This window comes from Gastrolobium bilobum, unplaced genomic scaffold (genome assembly GCF_033153095.1).
Source record: "Gastrolobium bilobum isolate Gb01-03AN ecotype WA unplaced genomic scaffold, APGP_CSIRO_Gbil_v1 utg30664, whole genome shotgun sequence".
NCBI lineage: Eukaryota > Viridiplantae > Streptophyta > Magnoliopsida > Fabales > Fabaceae > Gastrolobium > Gastrolobium bilobum.
In genome coordinates this window covers 46,913-57,403 of record NW_026899346.1, presented here as the reverse complement: position 1 = coordinate 57,403, position 10,491 = coordinate 46,913, and the positions used below count along the sequence as shown (strand labels likewise).

At 37.3% G+C, this 10,491-nt stretch overlaps 1 protein-coding gene across 1 annotated transcript; it reads left to right on the top strand.

Moving 5' to 3' along the window:
* Positions 1 to 1,106: 1,106 nt before the first annotated feature.
* LOC133289784 (uncharacterized) lies at positions 1,107 to 3,687 on the top strand. Its single transcript, XM_061487784.1, has 3 exons — positions 1,107 to 1,140; positions 1,298 to 3,171; positions 3,616 to 3,687. The coding sequence occupies exons 1-3, from the start codon at positions 1,107 to 1,109 to the stop codon at positions 3,685 to 3,687; spliced, it is 1,980 nt and encodes a 659-aa protein (XP_061343768.1).
* Positions 3,688 to 10,491: the final 6,804 nt, after the last annotated feature.

The following is a 10,491-nucleotide window of genomic DNA, read 5'->3' as shown; positions in this document are numbered from 1 at the left end:
AATTAGAGTTCCTTCCTCGTGGGAACGATAATCTGGGCAATAACACTCTCATTTATTACTTGATGCGTGCACTTGCGCACTTGGGTTGAAACTAAGAGAGCAACTGTGTTCTTTCTTAGTGAACTGAGGAACGTCTTCATCATAATATATTTTTCACCCAACAGCTTTTGACCCAACAAGTTTTTGGCGCCGTTGTCGGGGTTAGATACACTCATTGTTGTCCTTATTACTGTTTTAAGTACATACATACTCTGTATATTTCATTTTTATTTCTTGTTTTATTTTTGTCACATATTCTGCTGATTCACACTATCTACTTTATGGTTTATGAGTGAAGAGTATGAAACAGATTCTCCCCACTCCGCTGAGATACCTGAGGTTTTTTTTGACCCTGAGCTAGAATGCACTTTACATAGAAGGAGAAGAAATCTCAAGGAAAATAATTTTGAAAACATGGCTGATCATAACAATAACAATGAAGGAATCCCTCATGAACAAAATTTTAGAACTTTGGCTGCTCCTTTCAGGAAAAGACCAGAAAAGGGAGTAATCTTCCCTCCTGTAGCTCCCAATTTTGAACTAAAACCCATCATGTTCCACATGATAAGGGAAGCTGGAGTCTTTCATGGACTCCCTGCAGAAGTTCCTTAAACACACCTCACAAACTTTTAAGACATTTGTGATAACTTCAAAGCTGAGGGTGTGACAGAGGAAAGTATAAGAATAAGGTTGTTCCCTCATTCCCTAGGATCAAAAGCAAAGACATGGATGAAAACTCTCACCCCTGGATCCATACACTCTTGGGAGGAACTTTCTAACAAGTTCATAGAAAGATTTCTCCCTATGTCCCGCCAAGCAGATGTTAGAACAGAACTCTCTAACTTTAGAATGTTTTATCGAGAAAATCTTTATGAAGCTTAGGAGAGATACAAGGACATCATCAGAAAATGTCCAAACCATGGGGTGGAGAGTTGGGGTGTTTTACAATCTTTTTATAAAGGCATAGATCATACTTCTCAATCACATTTAGACTTTGCTGCATAAGTATATTTCTTTACAGGAACCCTTGAATCCAGGTACGAAATCATAGAAGGCACTGCAAAAAGATGTCTCCAATGGCCACTGGAACGGATGAGCCCAGTAAGGAAGCCAGGCATGCTAGACTTAGACAAACAAACTGCCATGGAATCTTAACTGGCCACATTGATGAATGAGGTGAAGAATCTGAAAGTTGATCAAGAGCAACCAAGGATGGAAGTCTTACAACTCACAGCAACTGAGAGTGAACCATGCTCAGCCTGTGGTGACCTTCATGATTCATCAGACTGTCCATCCACTTCCTTGGTATGTTATGCGGAAAAGTTTGGGAACAAAAACTTCAACCAGGCCAGAGACAATCAAAATGCAGGAAGCAACAACAATCAAAACCCTAGAGGAACCATAGTGAAAGATCAGAACCATAATCCACAATGGAGACCACCCATGAACCAGAGTCCACACAATAATCAGCAGCAGCATTATCAACAATGCAGCAGAAATGGAGCATATGAACCACAAAGAAGAACCAATTATGCCCCGTTCCAAAGAGATGACCAACTCATCAACACCCTAGAAAATTATGTCAGAGAATATGTCACCAGGAATGATGTTGTGGTCAGAAATATTGAATCCCACCTACGAAAGATAGCTGCTAGCCTTAACACCAGGACAAGGGATGTCGACGTCCCCCCCAAATTTCAACCAGAACAGATCAAGGCAGTCACACTGAGAAGTTGGAGGAGTACTACTCAAACTGCAGCAGTTCCCAAGACCCCAACCCTAGCCACCAGGGAGGAACGTGACAAACCACCTGAGGCATTGACAAAAGCATCACCGCAATCACCACAACAGGCAGCTGTCGAGCAGAACCTAGAACTTGAAGCTGAAGAAACCCCAGTGGACGAAAGTAGAACAAGCAGTTCACTACAAAACAAGCAAATTCCAGTCAAAATTATGTTCCCCCAAAGAACAAAGAAGCAACAAGATGATAAGCAGTTTGGAAATTTTTTGGATATTTTAAAACAACTCCACATCAACATACCTCTGGTGGATGCACTGGAACAGATGCCCAAGTATGTCAAATTCATGAAGGACGTTCTCTCCAAAAAGAGAGGAATAACAGAATATGAAACGGTGAAGATGACACGAGAAAGCTACGAATACTTGGGCAAACTCCCACCTAAGATACAAGATCCAGGAAGCTTCACCATCCCTTGTGTAATAGAGAACACTTACCAAGCTAAAGCCTTGTGTGACCTAGGGGCAAGCATCAACCTCATATCGTCATCAATTTTTAAACAATTAGCCACAGGACCAGAAAAACCAACCACGGTAACCTTACAGATGGCAGATAGATCGATTGTCAAACCAGAGGGGAAGGTGGAAGATTTACTAGTCAAAGTAGATAAATTCATCTTTCCCGCTGACTTCATCATCTTGGACTATGAAGCTGATATAGACGTTCCCATTATCCTTGGACGATCGTTCCTAGCAACTGGAACAGCGGTCATCAATGTGCAAAAAGGGGAACTTACTATGAGAGTACATGATGATGAGGTTAAATTTAATGTCATCAAGGCAATGAAATTTCATGATGAGGATGAAGATCTGGAAGAATGCTCTGCAATCACTCTAGCAGATAACCAGATCAACATAAACCCAGAAGTCGAAGAAATGGTAGAAGGTTTGCAAAAAGAAGAACAAAATTGTTACCTGCAAGAAAGGAAACCGGAACCTCTGCAGATAACTGAACAAGAAAAACAAGTCAAAAAACCATCTTCAGAACAACCTCCTGACTTGGAACTAAAACCTCTTCCTCAGCACGTGAAATATGCATATATGGGAAGCAATAACATCCTGTCTGTCATCATCTCCTCACTTCTCACCAAGGAACAAGAAGAACTACCGATCAGCAAGTTGAAGAAATATCAAGGAGCTATTGGATGGACCATAGCAGACCTTAAAGGTATCAGTCCTTCTTTCTGTATGCATAAAATATTATTGACTGACCCTAACAGCTTTTCAGTAGAACACCAAAGAAGACTAAATCCCATCATGAAGGAAGTGGTTAGAAAAGAAGTGATTAAGTGGTTGGATGCAGGGATCATATATCCCATCTCAAATAGTAGTTGGGTAAGTCTGGTCCAGTGTGTTCCCAAGAAGGGGGGCATCACCGTAGAATTAAATGCAAAAAATGAACTGATCCCCGTCAGGAAAGTAACGGGATGCAGAATTTGCCAGTACTACAGAAAGCATAATAATGCTAACAGAAAGGACCACTTCCCACTGCCCTTTACATATCAGATGTTAGACCACCTCGTAGGTAAAGAATATTTCTGTTTTCTTGATGGATATTTGATAACACTTATTTTGTTACACTTATTTATTACTCTTGGTTGGTATTTTTATGATTTATTTGAATTAAATACAGATCTTTTGGGTTAAATCAGAATTCTAGATTTTAATTGGGTTTAATTAATTTCCGTTATAATTTTCCAAATTTACACTACTTTCGTATTTTGACCATATCTCACTCTACAGGAGTCCGATTAACTCCTTTCTTATTGCGTTTTGTAGCTAACAGATTGTTCTACAATCGCTATTTCAGCTACTAAGCCCAATTCGAACGCGAAGATGGTAGAAACCTGAGTCCAAGATGACGTGTTTTTGCTGGAATTTTATTTTGACGTTTGGACTTATAAATTAAATTAGGACCCAATGTGTTTAGGGCTCAAGGCCATGTTTTAATGTTTTATTTTATTTTATTCAGATCTTATTTTATGTATGGGCCGAGGTGGTGAAACCCTAACCCGTTCTGAATGTGGGTTATTTAAGGGAAACGTTAGGAAACCCTTCGGCAGTCAGATTTTGAGTTGAACAATTGTTTTGAGTTTTTCTTTATCGAAATTCTGCACTCTTTCTCTTCATCTTCTTCTTCTTCTTCTTTTATGCTATTTTATTCTGAATGATGTTTAACCTCGCGATGCTAGGCTAAACACCTTTAATCAATCTAAGGTTGAAGGTTCGTTAGATTATTTCAGAGGATTGGTTTTTAACTTTTTCATCAATTTCGTTTTTCTCTCAATTCAGGTTGAATATCATCCGATTGTAGATATTCAAACTGAATAATGAGATTGCATTCTAGAAGGGAGAATTGATCATTAGATTTAATGGTCAGATTGACCAACCCAATGAACATAAGTTGAACAGGTTTAAATTACTGCGATTGCATAGTTTAAATATTGTATTCAACCAAACACTAGGCGATAGTCTAGAGATGGTTTCCAATTGAATTTGAGGATTCCTAATTCGATTGGTGTTAATCACGAATTGATAATCATATATTTTTAATCCAATGACGAAATAAATTAATGAATCCTGATTCCTTAGATTGATTGCTTTTAAATTCTGATTTTTAAATCTTTTTCAAATCTGTTTTTATTTAAATTTCAAATCAACAAAATCCCCCTTCCCTTTTATATTTTATTTTACAAGAGCGTTTCTGATTGTGAGCATGTTCTTTGGGAGACGGTCCGAGTTGCCCTATCACTACAAACCTGAAGCTCGGTAATTTACGTGGGTTCGACAGCGCACGTCAAATTTGGCGCCGTTGCCGGGGAATCTGCACGTCAAAGCGTTCTTTCTCTGTCCCTTTTCTTTCTCTAATTTTTTGTTTTCTTGTTTTGTTTATTCTTGTTCTTTTTTTTTCTTATAATTTTCATTTTTTTTGTTTCTGTTTTTTTTTTTAAAAAAACAAAAAAAAAATTCTTCAATTTTCATTTTGATTTTTCTTTTTCTATTTCTGTTTCTATATATATGTTTTTTATTCTAATTAGTGAATATTAATAGTAGATTGGATTTTATTAGGATTTTGATTAGATTAGACTAGATTTTATTTCCAATCATTCCTAATCTTTTGATTCTGTTAAGATTTTCTTAGATATTGTTAGATTATATTATATTTTGTTAGATTTTGATTAGATTTTGTTAGATTTAGTTTCCTTTTATTTTATTTTATTTCATTTTACTTATTTTTATTTATTTTATTTTATTTTATTTTTATTTTTATTTTTATTTTGGTTCCTTTTGCTCTTTCTTTCCTTTTATTTTATTTTATTTTTTTTAATTTTTTTTAATTTTTATTTTTTATAATTTAGGAAGTTTTGGTTGTAATAAAAAAGGACACATGGATAATAGAAGCTTAAGGCAATTGACTGCACCTGATGTTAACTATCAGTCTTTTTGCGTTCGTTATCTTGATACCGGTTTTAAACTTAAGTCTGGTCTTGTCCATTTGCTTCCCAAGTTTTATGGTCTTGTAGGTGAAGATCCATATAAGTATTTGAAAGAGTTTCATGTAGTCTGCAGCACAATGAAACCGCAAGGAGTTGATGAGGAGCAGGTCAAACTGAGAGCCTTTCCTTTTTCCCTCAAGGGAGGAGCTAAGGATTGGTTGTACTACCTTCAGCCTTCATCTATCGGGACTTAGAATGACATGGCCAGATTGTTTTTGGAGAAGTTTTTCCCGTCCTCAAGATTCACTTCAATCAAAAAGAAGATAAGTGGCATAAAACAAGCAAATGAGGAAAACTTGCATGAGTACTGGGAGCGATTTAAAAGACTTTGTGCAAGCTGTCCACATCACCAGATTCTGGAGCAATTGCTGATTGTCTACTTCTATGAGGGATTGCTACATATAGATAGGAACCTGATTGATGCTGCCAGTGGAGGAGTTTTTGTTGACAAAACACCCAATGAAGCTAAGGTGTTGATCTCAAACATGGCTGCAAATGCTCAACAGTTTGGAACGAGAGCCAATAGTAGTGTTGTGTACCATGTGCAAGCAACTCCGACCCAGCCTTCAGCATTGGCATCAAGTGCTGACAATTAGCGAATTGAAAATAGACTTGATGAATTGGCAACCATGGTGAGACAGTTGACAGTTACCCAGACAGTCCAGACTTATGCTCCTCAGTTCGGCAATCAATGTGGCATATGCAGTGACCCTTTTCACCCCACTGATGCTTGCCCTTCTCTACAAGAGGGCTCCATTCCTGCAGACCAGTCAGTAGCTGCAGTCTTTCCTGGGAAACAACAGTTCCAGCAGCAGCAGAATAATCCATTCTCCAACACTTACAATCCTGGCTGGAAGAATCATCCCAACATCAGATGGAACCAGAATCAGCAAAGTGTTCCATATCAGCAGATTCAACAAAATTTTCCATAGCAGCAGAAGCAACAGTTCATTCCACAGCAGAGACAAAACTTCCAGCAACCTGCTCCCCAACAGTTGCAACAACAACCACCAGTGCAACAGCAAAACAGTGGTAGTGGTCCTTCTTTGGAGGACTTCATGAAACAGATAGCCACCAACAATCTGGAGTTTCAACAGAGGACAGAATCCATAATCCAAAATTTGCAAACACAGATCGGGCAATTGGCGACATCAATGAACTAGGCCCAACCTTCCAGCAGCTCCCTTCCATCACAGACAGTTCCAATTCCAAAGAGAATCGGCAATGTTAGTGCCATCTCTCTGCGGTCTGGCAAGCAACTGGAGGAGCCAAACTAATCTGTTGTCGAGTCATCTCAAGGAGGTGACACTGGTTCAAGGAAGCAGAATATTGATACTTCTGGTGTCCACATTCCGTTACCTTTTCTTCAAAGAGCCACTCAGTCTAAAAAGAAAACAGCAAAGGCTCAAGATAAAGAGATTCTTGACATCTTCAGAAAAGTAGAGGTAAAACTCCCACTCTTTGATGCGATTCAGCAAATTCCAAGATATGCCAAGTTTTTGAAGGAGTTGTGCACCAACAAGAGGAGGCTGAAAGAAGATGAGCAAGTCAGCGTCAGCCAAAATGTGTTAGCACTCATCCAGCCCATGCCTAAGAAGTGTCGAGATCCAGGGACATTTACTATTCCTTGCATTATTGGAAATTCTATTTTTCATGATTGTATGTTAGACTTAGGAGCATCCATTAATGTTATGCCTGAATCTGTGTATAAGTCTCTTGGTCTTGGTCCTTTGCGTGTTACTGGTATTGTTGTTCAGTTAGCCAACAAGAGTAGTGTTCATCCTTATGGAGTAGTTGAGGATATACTAGTTAGGGTGAACAATCTGATTTTTCCTGCTGATTTCTATATCCTAGGGATGGAGGGTGAGAATCCTAGTAGTATAATTATACTTGGTAGATCTTTCATGAAAACTGCTAGGACTAAGATAGATGTGCATTCTGGTACTCTTTCCATGGAATTTGGTGATAGCATGAATAATTTTAATATTTTTGATGCCATGAAATTTCCTAGGGAAGAGCATTTTGTTTTCTGTATGGATGTAATTGATGAAATGGTGGATGATATCTTTGCTGACTTAACTGCTGAATATCTAGAATTATCATCATTACTTAATTTTGATCTGTCATGTGGTTGTACCGATAGTAGTAATTGTACTGCTTGTGCTAGGATAGCTTTGTGTTGTTTTGATTTTAATCATGTATTGAATGATGATTTGCACAGTGGTTCTGCATTGGTGTTGAATTCTGAGTTGCCTGTTGAAATTATTGATGATTCTGTTTCTGAGAATTTGATTGCAGGCATAGATGTTAATGTGTTTTCTGCAGAACCTGCACCCACTAGACTTCTCCCATTCACTGAGCAACCACCTAAGTTAGAACTGAAGGCTCTGCCTGACCATCTGAAGTATACATATCTGGAGGAAAATGAGCAGTTACCTGTGATAATGGCCAAGACCCGTCTACCTGAGCAGGAGGAGAAACTTCTGACATTGCTGAAAGAAAATAAAAAGTCCATTGGATGGACTTTACCAGATATTGTGGGAATCAGCCCTTCCATGTGCATGCACCGCATTTTGCTTGAAGAAGGTGCTAAACCAGTGAGGCATTCCCAGAGGCGCCTGAACCCGCTTATCCTAGAAGTGGTGCAGAAGGAAGTCACCAAGCTTTTACAGGCCGGCATCATTTATGCTATTTGAGATAGCCGGTGGGTCAGCCCGGTTCAAGTGGTTCCCAAGAAGTCTAGAGTGACTGTAGTGGCAAATCAGAAAAATGAACTGGTTCCGGCAAGAGCTCAGAACAGTTTAAGAGTCTGCTTGATGTTGCTTATTCTCCTTAAGGAGTTCAGGGAGTTTTCTTCCCTCTTTTTCTTTTCTTTCTTTTATTTGCATTTTTTATTTTTATTTTTCTTTCTTTCTTTTAGTTTTTGATTTTCATAGGTAGATTTTCCTTTTCTTTCTGGTAATTATTGAGTGGTACATGGAGTAGACTTAGATCACAGTGTTTGATAGCATAGTTTGGTAGGCTTTGATCTCGATTCTTGGATTGCAATACCTGTTGATTGATTTTGTGATGTTGATTGCATGATTTGGTTTACCCTTGTGAGGTTTTGAGCCTGTATACATGGCATACATCTTCTGGCCATTCTTTCTTTCTTGTGTGTTTATGCTCTTGGTCTTTGTTATCTAGAACTTTCCCTGATTTTTTTTGAAACTGCATTTTTCACTTACATGCATGAATATGATTGAGGCATTCATTTCTTTCTTTACCCACTTTAGCCAGATAGCCATCCCTTACATTATTATCCTTTGGTGAGCCCCTTTGAGCCTTTATATCTTTTATTTCTTAAGCCACATTACAAACCTAAGTGAAAAATCAATTAATTCCACACCCTGGAGATTTACTGAGCATTGGTTTCACTGTGATGTTGTGTTTAAGTGTGGGGGTTTGCCCGAGACGGACAAAAGTTTAAGTGTATGGGGTGACCATCTGATTCCCTTCTGCTATGTGGTTTTTCTGTATTTAAAAAAAAATAGAAAAAGCAAAAAGAAAAAAAATTATAGAAACAAAAAAAAAATAAAGAAAAAATATGTGTTTATTTTTATCTTTTCATTATCTTTGTTTTTTTTTTCTCATTGTAGTTTTTAATTTTTGCTCTAGTAGATTTCTGGGTGTTTTACCTTCTTTTTCATATTTCATACATACCTTCACCTTAGCCCCATTACAACCCTACATAAAGCCCTCTTGATTTGTGCATGCATGTGTTAGTAGCAATGGAGAAGTAGAATTTGAGCAAGCCTATGGTAGAATGATTTTCTTGAGTAGATTTGAGTGATACACTGATTACCTGATACACTTTAGAGAAAAGTATTGAGAGCACCCTGTGAGGAACCATTTTCTGTAATTGGCATGTACAATTGAAATTAGCAGGTCTTGGGATTTGAGATTAGGGAATTTCTGTCCTGATTGATTTACCTATTGAAGACTTGTGATTTTTGTATATTTTCTATATGCTTGATAATTGTTAGAAGGGATTAGTTGATCTTAGTCTTTGCTTTCAATTTTAGTTTTTGCCCAGGAGGGCAAAAAGATAAGTGTGGGGGAATTTGATAACACATATTTTGTTACACTTATTTATTACTCTTGGTTGGTTTTTTTATGATTTATTTGAATTAAATAAAGATCTTTTGGGTCAAATCAAAATTCTAGATTTTAATTGGGTTTAATTGATTTTTGTCATAATTTTCCATATTTACACTACTTTTGTATTTTGACCATATCTCACTCTACAAATGTCTAATTGACTCCATTTTTATTGCGTTTTGCAGCTAACAGATTGTTCTACAATCATTATTTCAGCTACTGAAGCCCAATTCGGACGCGAACATGGTTGAAACCTGAGCCCAAGATGACGTGTTTTTGCTGGAATTTTATTTTGACGTTTGGACTTATAAATTAAATTAAGACCCAATGTTTTTAGGGCCCAAGGCCATGTTTTATTTTATTTTATTCAGATTTTATTTTACGTATGGGCCGAAGTGGTGAAACCCTAACCCGTTCTGAATGTGGGTTATTTAAGGGAAACGTTAGGAAATCCTTCGGCAGTCAGATTTTGAGTGGAACAATTGTTTTGAGTTTTTCTTTATCGAAACTCTGCACTCTTTCTCTTCATCTTCTTCTTCTTCTTTTATGCTATTTTATTCTGAATGATGTTTAATCTCGCGATGCTAGGCTAAACACCTTTAATCAATTTAAGGTTAAAGGTTCATTAGTTTATTTCAGAGGATTGGTTTTTAACTTTTTCATCAATTTCGTTTTTCTCTCAATTCAGGTTGAATATCATGCGATTGTAGATATTCAAACTGAATAATGTGATTGCATTCTAGAAGGGAGAATTGATCATTAGATTTAATGGTCAGATTGACCAACCCAAAGAACATAAGTTGAACAGGTTTAAATTACTGCGATTGCATAGTTTAAATATTGTATTCAACCGAATGTTAGGCGATAGTCTAGAGAGGGTTTCCAATTGAATTTGAGGATTCCTAATTCGATTGGGGTTAATCACGAATTGATAATCATATATTTTTAATCCAATGACGAAATAAATTAATGCATCTTGATTCCTTAGGTTGATTGCTTTTCAATTCTGATTTTTAAA

Coding starts and splice junctions, on each gene's coding strand:
- LOC133289784 (XM_061487784.1), top strand. CDS start 1,107: ATGTCTCCAATGGCCACTGGAACGGATGAGCCCA. Junction 1,141..1,297: donor CACTGGAACGGATGAGCCCA/GTAAGGAAGCCA, acceptor AACCATGCTCAG/CCTGTGGTGACCTTCATGAT. Junction 3,172..3,615: donor CCATCTCAAATAGTAGTTGG/GTAAGTCTGGTC, acceptor TGCGTTTTGTAG/CTAACAGATTGTTCTACAAT.